Source organism: Lipotes vexillifer, unplaced genomic scaffold (genome assembly GCF_000442215.2).
Source record: "Lipotes vexillifer unplaced genomic scaffold, Lipotes_vexillifer_v1.1 scaffold1383, whole genome shotgun sequence".
Taxonomy (NCBI): domain Eukaryota; kingdom Metazoa; phylum Chordata; class Mammalia; order Artiodactyla; family Lipotidae; genus Lipotes; species Lipotes vexillifer.
This window is the reverse complement of record NW_006797683.1, coordinates 967,823-987,492: the sequence shown is the minus strand read 5'-3', so window position 1 is coordinate 987,492 and position 19,670 is coordinate 967,823. Positions and strand designations below refer to the sequence as shown.

At 39.6% G+C, this 19,670-nt stretch overlaps 1 protein-coding gene and 1 pseudogene across 4 annotated transcripts in view; one reads left to right on the top strand and one right to left on the bottom strand.

The window, feature by feature from the left end:
* Positions 1-19,670, bottom strand: part of NSD3 (nuclear receptor binding SET domain protein 3) — a 99,971-nt gene that overhangs the window by 44,492 nt on the left and 35,809 nt on the right. For all 4 annotated transcript variants that reach the window (XM_007469785.1, XM_007469787.1, XM_007469786.1 and 1 more), the window contains 4 exons: positions 14,957-15,028; positions 14,428-14,590; positions 4,051-4,205; positions 2,016-2,531 (listed from right to left, as the gene is read on the bottom strand). In XM_007469785.1, the coding sequence (XP_007469847.1) occupies positions 2,016-2,531; positions 4,051-4,205; positions 14,428-14,590; positions 14,957-15,028 (906 nt within the window). The remainder of the gene's footprint in view (positions 1-2,015; positions 2,532-4,050; positions 4,206-14,427; positions 14,591-14,956; positions 15,029-19,670) is intronic.
* Positions 6,716-7,669, top strand: LOC103071822 (lanC-like protein 1 pseudogene; annotated as a pseudogene).

The window sequence follows — 19,670 nt, the reverse complement described above, 5'->3', positions numbered from 1 at the left end:
GGTACGTGGGCCTCTCACTGCCGTGGCCTCTCCCGTTGCGGAGCACAGGCTCCGGACGCGCAGGCTCAGTGGCCATGGCTCACGGGCCCAGCCGCTCCACGGCATGTGGGATCCTCCCGGACCGGGGCACGAACCCGTGTCCCCTGCATCGGCAGGCGGACTCTCAACCACTGCGTCACCAGGGAAGCCCTGTGCTTGGACTTTATATGGTCTTTGATTGCAGTTAATTTATTACCTTAGCCATTATCAGAACAATTTTATTAAGTCATCAGGATGTACTCTAAAATGTACAATGAGACTATGTGGGGGAAAAAAACCTGTTTTCTAAGTCCAGATGATGATTATCACTAAAAAATAAACCTGTATCATCTAATTTTCTGTCAAAACCAAAATATTTTCTGGTCTGAATAGTCTCTCCCTTTACCCATATCACAGTAAGAGAACTATAGTCATTTTCATGTGGTAAAGTACCCTACTACAGATAAAAATATCAACACGTCTTTGAAAGACAAGGATATCCTTAGATTACAGAAGTATGATGAAAATGTGCACCCCATAAGCAATCTGGAGCAGAGAGAAGGCAGGGACAATTACAGTTCTGTCTCATTTTAGGTATTTTTAATGCAGTGAAATAAAGGAGTGATTTATAAATATAGTATATGTATTTTTAAAGCTTTCATTTTTAAAAGGTCAGTTTTATCTCAAATTTGATTTAAATAGCACTCTTTGCAGGGGGTGTGTGACAAAGTTTGATTTGTGCATCCAAAAGCAGATAAAAACCAGCTCCAAGAATGAAGTCAATTCGCATTCGAAAAAGATGCAAAGTATTTACTTGCTAGTCAAAGCTGTCAACAGAACTAAGTGGGGACTGTAACTTAAGTTTTTCCAAGGAGCTTCGCCTTACTGAAATCAGTTGAACCTATAGGCAGAAACAGGTTAACAGAGGACCCTTATGCTTTTCTTTAGGAAAATATATCACTGATGAGGTGTACCTATATTTATTTTAATGTGCATATGACAACGTTAGGAAATAAGCACAGAATTCTTTAAAAATAGCACACATCCATGAGGTGCCACTAAATTTGGATTCACAAGCCCACAGTTGTGGTGTCGGCTGGGAGGGTACACGGAATAGAAATTACAAATGTTGTAGAAGAGTTTTAAAGTCTTCAAGCTAAAGTATAAGTGCCCTAAATGGAGGCCCAGGGCTGTCTGAGGGAGGCATTCCGTTTGAAGAGGCTACTTTCACCCCGTTACACAAGCTGTCACCACAGTTCATTGTGACAGAACAAACACAGTTCTGGTATTTCTCTAAAATGTATTAGCTATCCCAGGTCAACATGAGCCAAACAAAATTGCTGGTGCAACCAAACAGAGCAACAGGTATAATGATTACAATGGTTAATTCAGATTAACTGACAGAAATGATTTAATAAGAAGCATACTTTGCAACTAAGAAAAACTAACCACACAAACCAGAAACAGGCAAAGTGCCCAGTTTTTTTCCAGGATTTTAGGGAGCTCAGCTCAATTTTGGCTGCACAGCTCAAGATTAATCTAGTACAGATGAGGATATTACAAAAGAGAGAAAAAAAAAAAGAAGAAAAACAAAGCTTTTTTGCCTATGCCTTTTTTGCCCCCATCTTAAATAGAGTAAACTGACTGTACATTTCAAGTGCAGTGAATACAAAGGGTATTCAAATTATGACCTTGTGTTGTTTGGGTTTTTTGGTTTTTTATTTTGCTGTACGCGGGCCTCTCACTGTTGTGGCCTCTCCCGTTGCGGAGCACAGGCTCCGGACGCACAGGCTCAGCGGCCATGGCTCACGGGCCCAGCCGCTCCGCAGCATGTGGGATCTTCCCGGGCCGGGGCACGAACCCGTGTAACCTGAATCGGCAGGCGGCCTCTCAACCACTGCGCCACCAGGGAAGCCCTGGGGTTTTTTTAAATGCCAAGATTGACTACTTACTAGATACCTAGGTTCCCCCAAAAAACCCATGAAAAAAGAAGGTACCTTCGTTGAATAAACAAACTGATCGATAAATTTCCCATCTCCTGTAGCATTCTGAAGAGCAAACACTTGTTCAATTTTCACAACTGGAGACATGTTACACTTCTGCAAATCCAGGCTCCCTTTGTGCATTGTGATGGAAGCTGGTAAGGATTTCCTCGCAGCTGCCGTTTTCCAGGCTACTTTAACAGGAGGTGGTTCGTCCTCTTCCACGCTCGTGTGCCGCCTCTGGCTGTGTCTCCGAATTTCAGTACCTGATAGTGAGGAGGCCGCCTCGCTTGCACTGGTCTGTTCTGGCTGAGTATTCAGCACTGATCTTGGCCTTCGGGTTTTTTTAACTTCAGCCTTGGAGGCAACATTCTTTTTTGCTTGGGATAAAGCCTCCTCAGGCTGTTTATCAATGTAGATAAAAGTATACTGTTCGATTCTTTCCTCCCGGGTCATTTTCAAGGCTTTCTCTGCGTGGGCAATGCCGATATCCCACTGAGCACGTTCTCGCTGAGGCCGGGGTTTCCGAATCTGTAAAGAAAGATACAGGCATTATGGAACATGCTTTAATCTAACAGGGACAGTTAAACCAACACGTATTTCCCATGTGGTCTTATCATCTTCCCAGGTATGCATAAACATCTTCAGGGTCTTCAGTCAAACAAGGGAATGTTCTAACTCCATGACTTTGATGAATCAGCGCTGCTATCAAGGACATGCAGGTCCACTCTTTGACAGTAAACCCTTCTTCGTTGCCCACTCTGCTGGACAAGTCCCTCCAAGAGGGAGTCGTCCTCCTCATGTCACATTTGTAAAAAGCTGGCAGTGATGATGGCAGAGAGAAGAAAGATTACAGAAAGGATAACTTTCAGGGGCCAATAAAACACTAACATTAAAGACGACACCCTAAAGCTCAGGGGTGCCACACAGACCACAGCAAAGCTAAGTAAGTGGCACAGAGCCAGCATTTGGAGCTGAGCGGCCAGCCTGTGCCAGAATGCAAACAGGGGCAGAATGCAGAGAAAGGAGAGCCCTGAGGAACACGTGGAAACTGATACAATACAAAACAACAGGATCGTATGAGAGGAAAAATAAACCTGCATCACAGTTTCCAGAGTCCTGATCAGAAGACTTTGGATTGGCAAAACAGTTAAGAAAATTTTGAATAAAGGTATGTGAGATGAGCAAAGCAATTAGGAATTATCCAGGGGGTTAGACTGAGGTAGCCGGAAATTAGCTAATGAAACAAGGAGACGGTACAGTATATGTCAAACACTGTTATTTAAACACTGTGAAGTGTTAAGTTTGATAAAAGTAATCAAAATCCTCTGTGAAAATATTTAGCTTAGAGTGAAAACATGACAAATTTCTGAATCACCAGAGGCCCACACTATATTAGTGGAGTTTAAAAATCTCGACCAGACAGATTATCAAGAGTTCATGTCAAAATCCTAGTATGTCCACCACCACAACAAACATCTTTAGTTCCATCACTAGTGTGACCTTGGTTGAATCCGCTACTTAAGGTTTCTGTGTCTCAATTTCTTCATCTGCAGAAATAGGAATAACAGTATCTACCTCACCAAAGTTGTAATGAAGATTAAATGGATTAATACATATATAAAATGCTTAAAAACAGTGCCTGTCTCAGAGTAAGTACTAAATATTTTTAAAACCTTACTTTCATAAAACAATTTTGCTAAATAAGAATAAAGGGGAATTAGGGGGAAATGCTGAAATAGGAAAAAACATAAAAATCTCTGACAAAATCCACATTTCACTAGCATCTACTAGACTACGTACATTTGAATTCAGTTCAAAATAGAATCCAAAATTGTATTAAGCAGATAAAGTTTTCAGTAGGACTATAATGTTGTTTATATGACATATAAAATTTATTGACACCCTTACAATGAATTATTAAAATTGAACTTAGAGGACTAAAATAAGTCATTCTAATTGCTTGAATTCAAGTATGAAAAGCTCTACTAAATTATTAAGTCCTTTATAGTCCACATTCAGTTGACCATGTTCCTATGTCATCAGTCACCTTCTGTTTCTCAGAGTGATTGCTGGCTTGTCTGGTCGCCTCGGCCAGTAGTTCTTCATACTGTTTGTGACCTTTGTACTCTCGGACCCGCTTTTCGTGAACCCACGCCCTCTCTGGCTGGTTGCTAAAAAATTGGACGTGATATTCCCGGGCACCTGTAAGTAAAAATTCTTATTAGCCCTTTCAGAGCATAAGCAGCCACATATACTTTGCCAAAAATGTGGACCTAAGCCAGGTTCCCTAGTTTACTCCTATTAAAACGTGTCATTTTTGGATTGTCCAAAGATGTAATCCAACATCTACCAATAACACAACTAATTGTTACTGTAAAAATCACCCCAAACGATTAAACTTAGTACAGCAAGTTTTAAGAGAAAAAGAAAATCAGAAATTCTGCTAATTGTCAGATTTGTTACCTTGGTTACACAATTTATTTTTACTGGCCTCAAACCTTTTTACAAACAAATCTGGGTATAAATAAATAATTTTTCCTTCAAAAAAATGCGTAACATATTTTCTTGGACTTTCAAAAGCCAAGTGCTGGTCAAACTGCTTTTCTAATGACATAAACGTGTGGCGCACAGACCCGGGGGTGGTAAGGGGAGGACAGGCTACTGAGACTCTCCCAGGGATCCTGCAAGGTCAAAACCATCTTCACAATAACACCAAGATGTTGTCTTTTTCATGATGTTGACATTTGCACTTAATACGGCAAAAGCAATGGTGGGTCAGACTGCTGGCATCTCAGCACAAATAAAGGCAGTGATGACACCAAATTATACTAGTGCCGTATCCTTCACAGCCATACGCTGGCAGTTAACAAACAAACAAACAAACAAGCCAGCTTTACTTAATATCCTTGATGAAGCAGTAAAAATTACTTTTACTAAATCTCAACCCTTGAACACATGTCCTTCTAGTATTCCTCGTGACAAAATGGGAAGGGTGCATAAAGCACTTCTGCGTGCTGCAAGTATGAAGATTGCCTTGAGGGGAAGTACTTCTGTGATTGAACTGCAAGGTGAACTGGCCACTTCTTCGTGGAACATGACTAAGAGAAAAACTACGGTTATTTGAACTTGAGAATTTGGCAGGTATTTTCTCAAAAGTGAACAAGCAAGTTTGTCACTTCAAGGAAAACAGCTGATAGTATTTGTTGCCAATAATAAAATTTGATCTTCCAAGAAAAATCAAAATATTGGAAAACTAGTATCTGCCCCTATGAGTCTTCCAATTTCCAAATAATCTAAGAATTTTCTGATGAAGTAAGTGGTGACAACGAATGTGATTTTAAAAATATCTATAAAGGAACGTGTCAACATTTGGAAGAGGTACAAAAAGTTTATTGATAGGATTTCAGATTCCGTATTGCAACTACCCCACCACTTGCTGAGTTTTGGGGCAATATCAAAGAAATATACCCACAATTATCTGAAAAGGCTATTATTAAAATACTCTTCCCTTTTCCAACTACACATTTGTGTGAGGCCAGATTATCTTCATTTTCTTCAACCAAAACAACAAACCATAACAGACTGAATGTAGAAGCAGATACGAGAATCTAGTGTCTTCAGTTAAGCTAGTCATTAAAGAGATTTGCAAAAATGTAAAAATACCATTCTCAATTTTTTTGCTTGAGAAAATATTTTTCATAAAAACAGAATTAATAATATAACATACAGTAGCTTTTTAAAAATGAACTGGTAAATATTTAAAATTTTTCTCAGCTTTAATTTCTAAATTAACATCAACAGTAATAGATATAACCTATGTAAACAAAAGCATTTAGGAGTCCTCAAATTTTAAGAGTAAAAGGGGTTCTGGGACCAAAACACCTGAGAACCACTGCTCTCTGGCAGTTGCTACTCTGAGTGTGGCTCCCAGGGCAAACCAGTCTGCCACAAAACAAGCAGAGAGGGTAAGAGTGAGCATTTAGAAACTATGATAATTTGACATTGCGTGACATCTAGGCCCATGATCAGGGATCCTGTACCGTGTATTTTTTTTGTAAGGGGAGGCCTTTCATTTCCCTAATAGTTAATTTTATCGTATTTAACAGAAGTATTGGTCCATGGTGGACTGGAAAATTTTTTTAAAAGAGCAAAAAACTCGTCCTTTACCAATAACAGTTTGAAAAACATCACTGTAAAGAAAATGTCTCAGGTCAACAGAGAAATGTGAAAACTGGTCCTCTTGGGGAATCCGAGATAAGGCAGGTACGGAGAGAAGGACAAGCAGATCCTGACAGAAAGTATGGGTATCAGCGTAAACTCAACTGACTGAGTTACAGGAAAAGGATTATATCTTGGATTTGAAATTTTTAAATTTTATTAGACATTAACGGGAGATTACTTAAGGAATTATTTTTAAACCAAATTAAAACTTCATATGTAAAATAGCCTGTGAGAAAAGAGAAACATACACAACTTGGTTTTCCCTATCATCTAATCTGAGAAGAGCCAAGCATAAATTTGATTGTAATCAATCAAAGGTTTATTAAAAGTCCAAGAGTTTTGGACGACAAGAAAAAAAATATAGCCTCGACTAACAGGTAGGTTTGGAGGACAGGGTGGTGGGTACAAGCAGTAGGGTTACAAGAACACAGGACAGGTGAAAGCGGCGTGTCTCGTTTTGTCCCGAGGCCGCGGGGCTCGTTTCTGGCACCATGGCGCAAAGGGCCTCCCCGAATCCTTATGCCGATTACAACAAATCCCTGGCTGGAGGCCACTCTGATTCTGCTGGGATGACTCTACTCAATTCTCACAACTCCTGAACAATAAGATTCGAGAGCTTCTTCAGCGAATGGAGAGAAGCCTAAAGTCAGCAGACACTTGGGACAGCACTGTTTACACTGGCTGGGCAGGTATTGCTGTGCTTTACTTACACCTCTAGGATGTGTTTGGAGACCTACCTACCTACAAATGGCACATGGCTATGTAAAGCAAAGTCCGAACTATCTGACCAAGCATTCCATCACCTTCCTTTGTGGGGATAGGGGCCCCCTGGCAGAGGCCGCTGTGCTGCATCACAAGATGAACAATGAGAAGTGGGCAGAAGACTGTATCGCCCAGCTAATTCACCTAAATAAGACTGATCCCCATATGCTCCAAATGAAATGCTCTATGGTCGAATGGGCTACATCTATACTCTTCTCTTTGTGAAGAAGAACTCTGGAGTGGAAAAGATTCCTCAAAGCCCTGTTCAGCAGATTTGTGAAACAGTCAACCTCTGGAGAAGACCCTGCTAGAAAGACTCCACTGGTGTATGAATGGTACCAAGAATACCATGTCGGGGCTGCTCATGGCCTGGCAGGAATTTATTACCACCTGAGGCAGCCCAGCCTTCAAGTGAGCCATGGGAAGTTACACAGTTTGGTCAAGCCTAGTGTAGACTACGTCTGCCAGCTGAAATTCCCTTCCGGCAATGACCCTCCTCGTGTGGACAATACTTGGGATCTGCTAGTTCACTGGTGCCACAGTTTCCTGGGGTAATTTACATGCTCATTCAGGCCTATAAGGTGTTCAAAGAGGAACAGTCTCTCAGTGATGCCTACCAGCGTGCTGATGTGATCTGGCAGTGTGGCTCGCTGAAGAAGGGGTAGGGGCTGTGCCACGGCTAGTTGATTTTTTTTTTCCAGAATATGTCTTTAGTTCAGTTCCTTTTTATTATTTACTTTTAAAATATCCAGGGAAATCTTAATTAACTTCAGTTTCTCCTAAAGGGAGGGTAGGTGATGTGTACAGTAGTTTGAGGGCATATATGCATTTATTTCAGAACTTGGAGGCAGCTGTATTCTTACTCAAGCTTATGAATATAACCATCTGTTACAGTTCTAAAAATGTTTAAAAGAAACTAAATGTAGATAAATACATGCTTATCGCTGGATATTGACATCCACCTCTTCCCTTCAGTATTTTTTTTATGACACTTTTATGACTTGGTTTTTCTCTGAGTGGTTGATTATGAAACGGGACAAAAATATAACTATATGCTTCCAGGACAAAAATTGAAAGAGTTGCCAACTGGGCTAGGGACCTAAACACCATTTTTCAGATTCACAATGCTTAAACTAGAGATAAACATACTTTCAAATTTGCCTCTTTTTGTTAGTAGAGCATCCAGGCTCTACAATCCAACATCTTTATCAAAAACTTCTGAAATGTGATGGTCGTTATATGAAAATTCTGATTTGAAGGTTATTTCTAGAGACGCTAACAAAAAGTTTGTTTTCTCCAAATAAGCTAGTATGTTTTGGAACTACTTATGTAAATTTGTTTCTTCTTTGGAATAAGTGTAAGATCAGGAAATGAGATTTCTGTGTGTAAATATATTATGATTGAGTCCACCCTTTCTGACTGACCTTCTAAACTTTGTGTTTTACTTACTTTGCAATGACGATGCTTTATAAAGCGTTGGTTGCTGGGAAGAAGCCATAAGATATTTTCCTTCCTATCTGTCTAGATGTTGATCTTTTCACTAAATAGTAGAGCATTCTACTTGTTTAAAAAGGGGGAGGGGTGCTATACTGCAAAATCACTAAGCTTTTGACAGGAATGCTGGTTCCTGAGAAGGTATTATCCAGTGATTATTCTTAGAACAAATGGCTTTTGTCTCTTTGCATACCCTAGGCTTTAACACTCATCCATTTCGGAGCCCTCAGGATCGGGTACTGATATGGTAGGTGAAGAATCCCTGGTGCTTCAAATTCTGTACAAATGTTTTGACTCATCAGCTCCCATTCCTCCTTCTTCCATTGCTGACTTTCCCAGGCTTGTTTGTCTTTTCTATGTATTTTGACCGATTTTGAAACATTTTGCAGCTTTCAAGAAAACAGGCTCTAAACATTTTAAATTTTAAATTTTAAATGTGCCTATTTCATGGCTCTCTCGGTCACAAAAACATGCTATTTTTATTGGAACTGTGAACCAAATCCCCACTGAGTACATGTTGGTTCCCGTGGAGAGCAATCCCCTATTATTTTCCATTTAGCACCAAAATAGCTAATATTATTGGCAATTGCCTGACCCTTTAAAGGCTGCTGACAGTAGGATCTAAAACACAGCCCACTGCTCAGTTCCCAGGATTAGCTTATTCTTCTGTGACTCATGCTAGCTGGGGACAACCTTGTGCCTCTCAGATTTGAAGCACTGCTGGCAAGCTCTGTGCAAGCCGTGCCTTTCTCGTGAACGTGTCACATGAACAGTGTCAGCATCCACAGGAAAGCTAATCTGCCTTTGGATGGGTGTCCAGCTTGAAAGAACAGACCCCATTTGGTTTAGTTAAATGTCTTACTATACTGTTCCTGCACTTTTAGCTACTGTAGTTACTAACCAAGGGAAAAATAACTAAACACTTTCTCTTAACTGGAGGAGACGGATCACAGTCCTTCACCAAACACCTTAATTAATTTAACCCCAGGAAGACATCAAGGCAGGGAGAAGAACACTTTGAATAAGATTCTTATTCCTATTTGGATTGCTGTTAACTAGCGCCATCCATTAACAAATTTAAAAAGTACAAACACAATCCAGTTTTCATTTTTTTCTTTAGCTTTTTAAGTTATTAAACTGGCAAGATTTTATATTTGTGCCATTGTTTATTTATGTTTAAGAGCTCAGAAAGTTTGATAGGATTTTAAACTCAGGCAAAGGCTATAAAACTCAGACTAATACCCTAACACCATGGTAGAAATTGAAACCTTTACATGAAATTTCTTAGTTTTGAAAGGAAGAGGCATCATTTCAGTTCTATTTCTGCAACATCATGTTTCCCTCAGATATTTTTTTTGGTTAGAAAACAAAACGAAACGAAAAAATGCACAAAACTGCTTCCCAGAAAACTGAGTAGTATCTTTTATCTCCATGTAAAGACTAGGTAGTGAAACCTTAAAACCTTGTCAAGCAGTATTCATTTATCTTGTCGTGTGCTTCTATGAACATGACGATCAGTTATTTACATCGATCCTCTTGGTCCCATCCAGAAGTCAGTCTTTAATCCTTAGAGTCATTTGACCCTCTTTTCATCTTTGATGTCACTTCCAATTATTCGGAATCAAAAGCCTTCACGGTAGGTAGAGTTTTAGGTAAAAGTGGCCATTTTCTCTCCTATTACAACTTGCCGGCATGACTTAACTGAGAGGTGTACTTTGCTCATGAGTCCTCACGTTAATTTGTGTCTGATCTTATAATGCCCTGCCTTCTCTTGACTGAGTTTGAAATACAAAACGTGAAGAGTAAACACTTATTCATCTACTCCTTTGGCTACTTGAACTCATCTATAATCCTTTGTTATCCATACTCAATTCTGACTTCACCGCTGCTCCCCCTAAATAGGTCAGAGCACCCCACTTCTGTACTGTTAAGCTGTAGAGGAACTGCTTCTCTCCTACAGGTACAAATCAGAGTAGGACATTCAGGGATCCTACACCGATGTTATATAGCCATTTACTGGAAAGGGCTGGAACTGTATGTATTTCTATGTTCCGTAAAGGATTTGACTTAACTGGTTCTCAACGAAATTTTATTAGGACTATTAAAAAAAAAAAAAAAAAAAGAACAGAGGACATAATCTGTTTCCAAAAGTCAGAGTTACTTATTTAGAGCCAAACAGATAATCCCCAAAGACTCTGAATTATAGTTAAAAACATGAAAACAAAAACTCACAGATAACATCTCATTTTAATCTTTATTTTCAACTTCTTCCTCCATTAAATCACTTACTACAGAAGAAACAAATCAAACAATTTGTCTCTTCGTTGGCACTTTGTTTCCTGCTGGCTGGAAAACTATAAAAAAGAGTGAAATAAAAACCCAAAGACCTGACAGATGGAGAAACAAGCACATCTGTCTCTGAATAATGAGCTAAATTTCCAATAGAAAAATGTGGAGGAAAGATTTTTATATAACAAAAATAATATAGGTAAAACTGTCCGGTTTTAAATTTCTAAAAATATATTGGGATTAAAAGTTACAACAGGTATAATGTGATACCATTTAAAACTCGCAGTTAAAAATCTTTATTTTCATATCTATTAATTACAATATGCAAAGAGAAAAAGAATTACTCCCAAACTCTTTTTCTCTTTTGGCCACACCTCGAGGCTTGTGGGATCTTAGTTCCCCCACCAGGGATTGAACCTTGGTGCCCAGGCAGTGAGAGCACAGAGTCCTAACCACTGGACTGTCAGGGAATTCCCCAAATTACTCCCAAACTCTTAATAGTTGTTACATATCTGGAGGATGAGACTATGGGCAACTCTGCCTTCTGAACATGTATACTGTTTGGTCATAAGCAGAAAGAGCATTTCATTTTTAATTTTTACACTTAAAATGAGATCTAAACAATGAAATACAACAAAATAGACATGTGATCCAAACATCTTTCAATGTGCTCTTCAAAGAATTATAGCTGTAAGTGTGAAAACTGTTAAAAACGTTTTCCAATGCTCAGAATCTGACTAATAACAGTATGGAAACCATTGATTTCTATATAAAATTCAAGACAAATTTTACAAAGTAGTTTAGATAATAAGCAACACAAACTGTTTCACAGGTATCCTGTGTGGAACATAATCAACAAAATCAAGCTTTATATTGTGTTTCTGGTTTTTAGAAAAACTGTCAAAAAACTACTTCATTTAAAACTGCTGCACAGCCACGCAGTGAAATACTACTGGGCAATAAAAAGAGACAGAATACTGATGCCACAACACAGATGAACCTCTAAACATGATGCTAAGTGAAAGAAACCAGACATAAAAGGCCACATATTGTATCATTAGATTTATATGAAATGTCCAGAAAAGGCAAATCTATAAAGACAAAAAGTAATTAGTGGCTTCTTAGGGCTGGGGAGCAGAGGGGGGAATGGGAAGTGACTCCTAATGGATGTGGGATTTCTTTTTTGGGCTGATGAAAGAAGTGATAAAGTTAGATTGTGGTAATGGTCACACAACTCTGGAAACGAACTATAAACATCATTAAATTGCAGGCTTTCAAAGGGTGAATTTTATGGCATGTAAATGATATCTCAAGAAGGCTATTATTTTAAAAACTACTGCAGGAAAGAGGAAATTTAAAATATTATCAGCATGTACATTTTTCAAACCTAAATTCTCAGATTTCGGTTTCCTCAACAGTACAAACAAAATCAGTTTTTCCAGCACTAAAGTAGGGAGGACCAGACCAGATTAATTCATAAAATAAATTTAAATACTTCCTTTGGAATACAAGACGAAGCATAGATTATGCTTTCATTTGTACCCCAGAAAAAAGCTGATATTAGTAAGTTTTCATAGAGTAATTAAATGTGAAATTCTTTATATAATCTCAAAAGGATGCTTTCCTAAGGGGACAGAACTGAAGAGCCACAACTCTCACGTGATGTAATATCTTAGAGTGCTCTGGAGGCCCAGACAGGGACTTGTGTATTGTTTTATCTAAGAAGGCTTGTCCCTTTCTTCTCCCATTCAAGAATCACAGATTATTAAACGTGCAAGGTACTCAAGAGATTAACAGTCCAACAGCCCCACTATATAAATGAAGGGGCTAGGACCGCCTCCCCCAGTCTCTGTAAATTATGAGTAGGGGAATTCAATTACTTTCCTTTTATTATACAGTAGTAGTTAAGAGTGGAGGTTAGGGACTAAGATTTCTTTAAGACTCTATTTACAGATCCAAAACGTAAGGATAATAGTACCTACTTCATAGTGTTGCTGCTATGAGGACTGCTTAAGAAAATATACAAGAGAATTCTTTGTTTTTTCATTTATTTTTTGACCACGTCATGCAGCACGTGGGGGTCTCAGCTGCCCAACCAGGGATCCAACCCATGCCCCACACATTGGAAGCGTGGAGTCTTAACCATTGGACCGCCAGGGAAGTCCTACAAGAGAATTGTTTAACACTGTGCCTTGCACAGGAGTGGACATTCAACAGTGTTGGTTTTTTTTTAAACTTCTGCCTCATCGATACTTCTAGTCACCCCAACCTTTAATCAGCAGATTATAGTGACAAGATGACTGCCTTCTGTATCTGGGTGGATTTCTTGCTGGGTAGCACAAGAGTTATAAATATGGCGGATCCCGTCACAAATCTGACTTGCCAGACACTTTTTCTCCTCATAACAGTGAACAGGGACCAAGACAGAAAGTTTAAAATGAGAGAAAAAGAAATAGGTGCAGGGCTTCCCTGGTGGCGCAGTGGTTAAGAATCCGCCTGCCAATGCAGGGGACACGGGTTTGAGCCCTGGTCCAGGAAGATCCCACATGCCATGGAGCAACTAGGCCCGTGTGCCACAACTACTGAGCCTGCGCTCTAGAGCCCGAGAGCCACAACTACTGAAGCCCGTGTGCCACAACTACTGAAGACCACGCGCCTAGAGCCTGTGCTCTGCAACAAGAGAAGCCACCACAATGAGAAGCCTGCGCCCCGCAACAAAGAGTAGCCCCTGCTCACTGCAACTAGAGAAAGCCCGCGTGCAGCAGTGAAGACCCAATGCAGCCAAAAATTAAATAAATGAATAAATAAATTAAAAAAAAAAAGAAACAGGTGCAAAGTTGTCAGACAATAAGGGACTTGACAAGTGAGTTCGCAAAGCAAATATCGAAATAAATTCCCAACTCCAACCTTCCTCTGGCTACTAAGCAAGTCCATTCCAAATGCTAAAATCTCAGGAATCTATTCTATAGGTTTTGGTCAAACTCTGGAAAAGGAGTAAAGTTAGAATACACGTTTTCTTAACATTTATTAACATTCCTAAGGTAGGATTCTATGCCATGTAGCTGGCTTCAAACCATACTTCTATTTCATATTGAATTTATAAGGATGTCCCAGTAAATTTACAGATTCAAAAATGGAGTAAAAAATTTTTTTTTCATTAAAAACAAACAAACCACCCCCCCCCAAAAAAAAAACAAAAAAAATGGAAAGAAGGAGGAAAAAGGCATCTTGCAAAATTTATCAGGATGAAAAGCACTTGTCTGAGTAAAAAATTACTACCCACAGGAGTCAAAGATGAAATAAAAATGTTCAAAGAAAGCTTGGCCCAAATGTCTATTACGCTCATATACGACATCTCATTACCTATCGGTCTGCTTGCTTTTGGAGGTCAGATTAAGGATTTTTAAAAAAATAAGTGTGAAAGACATTATAAAACAAACATAGGGTTTTCTAAGGGAAAACAAGGACCATGTCAGCTGTAGAGGCTCTCTGCCAGTTAAGATGACCGTAGTTATTTCACTGTTCTTTAAAAACTGATACTGATATGTGTTTGGGTGTCAGATTATATTATCACGTATGTATTATATTCATAAACAACATTTTAGATTCACTTTTTTGCCACAGCTTTTTACTAATGTCCATTTATGCCTTTTCTTACCTCTTGTGTTAATTTTGGTGTGAACCTCGAGTTGGGGATCACTTGAAACCATACAAGGCCACCAAGGATAGGTTCCCACCTTAGACCAAACAAGATCGCCAACCTGGAACTTAACACCAGTGGACACTTCTGTTGTTGGAACAGAAGGTAACATCGGCTGAACCTGTAGGAAAAGGTCATAAAAAACTTCACTCATACTTTTCTCTGATGCCTGCTATAGGTACCTAGCAAAAGGGAAGAAGAGAGGAGGAAGATAAGCCCCACCCCAAATATTGAAAAGAGGACTGATGGTTTCTGTTGCCAAATTATTGATAAGGCAGCTCAAAAATTCACATCTATTAAAAAGTGGTCATAGTTTTGAAAAGGAAAATAATTCGCTAAAAATATCTACCTTTTAAACCAGCTCCAAGATTTATTTCAGTATAACTTCTGAAGTAATAATACATGCTATGTGTGTTCTAATTTAATCACTCTGCTTCCACCTTCTCACACCATGTTTGGTTAGACAGTATTCACTAAAGCCACTCACCGGGAGCTCCTCTTTCAGTACTGGATCTTCTCTTGGTTTTTCTGATAGAGTGTCAACCCTCTCATTTGGTCTCTATGTGAAAAGAATAAAATAGCAGCAAACCAAAGAACAGTGACACACACAAAGAGTCAAAGAAAACTAAACAGCAAAGGGAATAAAGGACATTTATTAGCTGAATAATGTAAGGAGGAAAAATACAACTTACATAGTACACGATGCTGTATCTTAACATCCATTGTCCATTCTACACCACAGCTATAGCTCCCATTTCTTACTTTATCACTTTTAAAACTTAATTTGTTGATATTCCTTTTTTTTAACCTATCAGAGTGCAGAAAAATGGGCACTCTGAGATTGCTAGTAAGATGTAACTTGGAATTTTTCTAGAGAGCCATTTGGCAATATGTATGAAAAGCCTTAAATTTTCAGACTCTGACCCTGCAAATCCACTTCTAAAAGTGTATACTGAAAAAGCACTGATATATACACATACTGATAGATACACACAAAGATATGCACACCAGTGCTATTTTTAAGAGCGAATATTAGAATTAGACATTAGTCTAGATGTCCAAAAGTACAGAATTCGTTAAATAAATTGTAGTACAACTAGATAGTGGAATAATATAAATTTTTAAATGACACGGAAAAATAACAATATAATGTTATTTGAAAACAGCAAATTGAAAAGCAGTTTGTATAGTGTGATTCCAATCTTGGAAAAATAATTTCTTACGTGTACAGAAGAAAAAGACTAGAAGGATACCACCAGGTGATGGAATAAGTGATTTTCTTGGATGTGCTTTTCTATATTTGTCAAATTGCTTATAATAAACATCACATTACTTTTCTAATCATAAAACCCACAAATACGTTATTTAAAAATTGATTTCTACAATCCTCTGAGGAGGCAATTTGGAAGTATCTATCAAAATTCAGAATCTGTATACTCTTCAATTTAACAATTATATTTTAGGAACCTATCCTACAGAAATACACAACGTGAGAAAATCTACGCAGAGGGATGGTAACTACAACATTATTTCATGTCAGTAATCCACATCTATCAAAATCTTCCTACTTTTTTTCCCCCTACTTTTTATTTTAAAATAGCCTGTATACGCCTTGAACAATATGTGATACATTTACAATAAACTGATAAGAGTAGTTATCTTTGAGGAACAAGATTAGGGAAGCGGTGAGAGAAGATCTATACTTGTATATTATTTGTGTTTTCTGTAAAAAGCAAATTACTTTTGTAATTTAAAACGTTTAAAAACTTTTCTTGTCAAAGAACAGAATTTAGTTTAGATGGCTTAAAAAGAGAAATATATCCATTAACTTAGCTTTAATTCCACTTAAAAAGTATTGCTAATTCTAGAAGTTACTTAAAATTCTCATTCAATTAATTCAAGCAGTTTAAGACGCTGCTATAAAAACAAAGTTTTATTAAATAAAAGAAACTGTAAAAATGATGAGGAAATGATAAGCCAGACTCATATGCCAAACCCCAAGTATCATTCATTCATTCAGCAGTGCCTACAACTTTCCAGGCACTGTTCTAGAAGTTGGGTATACAATGTTGTAACAGACAGATAGGATCCCTGACCTCAAAGAGCTCACAGTTGGGTAGAAGAGACAGACATTAAACAAACACAAACATACACTCATACAATGTAAATGTAAAAAGAGAAATAATGGTGTGTCTGTATGTAGCTATGATATGAAGATCAGGAAAGGCCTCTCTGAGAAAGTATAATCTGAATCAAAAGAGGAGGAGTTAATCTAGTAAAAAGTGGGGGAAAGACCACTCCAGAGGAGTGGCATGTGTGAAGTCCCTGAGGTTAAACAAAGGTAGAAACTTCAAAAAAGCCATTACAACGGACTTAACTGCCCCAAGGAAGAGAGAGGTTACAAGATGGGAGTGGAGAGGAGGCTACATCACCAGGGCCTTGTAAGCCACATTTAAGTGTTTTATCCTAAGTGCACCGAAAGCCTCTGAAGAGGGTTAGGTAGAGAAGTAATACACGGCCAATTTCTGTTTTAAAAGGATCACGTTAGCTGTTACATGGAGAATATTTTGGAAGGGAGCAAGAGGGGAAGCAGAATGTCTAATTAGGAGGCTACTGAAAATACTGGAAATAGCCCAAGTGAAAGAAATAGTGGAAGCTGTTGGTGGGCACTAAATTAGCTCTGTCAGATGCGTCTGTGGTGGCACCATGACTAGCTAATCCAACAGGACACGCTCACTGAGCAAGGAAATAAAAATCTATGTTCAAATGGGAATTTTTGTCCTTATCTCTGGTATAATGAGGCAGTTTAAAAATACGGTCCAGGGCTTCCCTGGTGGCGCAGTGGTTGAGAGTCCGCCTGCCGATGCAGGGGACACGGGTTCGTGCCCCAGTCCGGGAAGATCCCATATGCCGCGGAGCGGCTGGGCCCGTGAGCTGTGGCCGCTGAGCCTGCGCATCCGGAGCCTGTGCTCCGCAACGGGAGAGGCCACAGCAGTGAGAGGCCTGCGTACTGCAAAAAAAATAAAAATAAAAAAATAAAAATACGGTCTACATTTGCATAGGCCCGTCCAGCAGCTTCATTTCAGTCCACAAACGTAGCTTAAACCTTCACCTCAGCTTCTCATTCTCAAGCTACAGCAGGAGGACAGGACCACCTGGGGAAGCACATATGGAGCCAAGAAAGCAAGTCCTCCTCCTGGGCACATTCAGTCTTCTGATGCTGGGGTGTTAGGGGTCTCTGTAACTCTGAGGGCAGATAGATAGATACGGAGTGACTCATCTTTGCCAAACGACAGAACCCTACTGTTGTTAAGAACTCGTCTGAAGCTCAGTAACATTTTTCCCTTTCTGGATTAAAGACAGGCTTTCCTCCAAAACCTTTTTATTATTCAAATGTCTTACCTCTTTTTGATTTTTTTGTTTGTTCCATATTGTTCACATTTCCTCCAGGCTGGCTTGAAACACTGTTAAAATCACTTTCAAAGAACTGAGATTTTTTTTACACAGTCATTTTAAAAGGCAAGAAATGGCAAGGGAGAAAAAGAGGCCCAAGAAGATTTATTCTAAGCTTTCAAGACTATAAAAATAAAAGAAGAAAAAAAAAGTCAAATAAGGATGCTGCAGTGACAGAAAGGGAATATACATGGTAAAATGTGCTAATGCGTGAACAAAACAGTAATACTTACTAGGCATTTAGAGACCTATGACTTGAGCTCAAAAGAAAGGTAAAGAGAGAGAACATAGTATCACAAATACCAATTAAGAAGGGGAGTTTTTAAGATGAAATGGTCAAGGGAAGCCAAATGCTTAGGAGTCAAGAAAAATAAGGAGTCAGAAATTGCCAACAGATAAAATACTGCTGGGTATAAAATCCATTTTCCTTCAGTTGTTCAAAGGATAAGCTTAAAAGAGATTAAAATCAGGGCTTCCCTGGTGGCGCAGTGGTTGAGTCTGCCTGCCGATGCAGGGGACACGGGTTCGTGCCCCGGTCCAGGAAGATCCCACATGCCGCGGAGCGCTGGGCCCGTGAGCCATGGCCGCTGAGCCTGCGCGTCCGGAGCCTGTGCTCCGCAACGGGAGAGGCCGCAGCAGTGAGAGGCCCAAGTACCGAAAAAAAAAAAAAAGAGAGATTAAAATCAAATAGGGACTGAAGACACCTTTTTTGGTACTAGTAGTGCTGCTTCAGAAAGAGAAAGCATCAGAGAAAAGGTGACAGTGAGTGAGCTCCCCATAGTGTTCGAGTCATCTTAATTTTTTTTTAAATAAATTTATTTATTTTTGGCTGCATTGGGTCTTCATTGCTGCACGCGGGCTTTCTCTAGTTGTGGCGAGCCGGGGCTACTCTTCGTTGCGGTGCGCGGGCTTCTCATTGTGGTGGCTTCTCTTGTTGCCGAGCACGGGCTCTAGGCACGCGGGCTTCAGTAGTTGTGGCACACGGGCTCTAGAGCGCAGGCTCAGTAGTTGGGATGCACAGGCTTAGTTGCTCCATGGCATGTGGGATCTTCCCGGACCAGAGCTCGAACCTGTGCCCCTTACATTGGTAGGCGGATTCTCAACCACTGCACCACCAGGGAAGCCTGAGTCATCTTAATTTTAAATGAGGGCTTCCCTGGTGGCACAGTGGTTAAGAATCCGCCTGCCAATGCAGGGGACATGGGTTCGAGCCCTGGTCCGGGAAGATCCCACATGCCGTGGAGCAACTAAGCCTGTGCGTCACAATTACTGAGCCAGTGCTCAAGAGCCCGGAAGCCACAATTACTGAGCCTGCATGCTACAACTACTGAAGCCCCCACACCACAACAAGAAAAGCCACTGCAATGAGAAGCCCGCGCACCTGAAGAAAGAGTAGCCCCCTGTTCGCCGCACCTAGAGAAAGCCCGAGTGCAGCAAGGAAGACCCAAAGCAACCAAAAATAAAGTAAAAAAAAAAAAAATTAGGGGGAATTCCCTGGAGGTCCAGTGGTTAGGACTCGGTGCTTTCACTGCTGAGGGCCCAGGTTCAATCCCTGGTCAGGGAACTAAGATCCCACAAGTCGTGTGGTATAGACACACACACACACACACACACACACACAAAAATTGGTCTTTTTAAAATTAAAACCCAAGAGATTTATCAGGATGAATAATACTCATCAAATCTGGCAGAATTCAAAATCCTTAATAATTTTCAAAACATTAAGTAAAATCATATTCTCTAAAAGA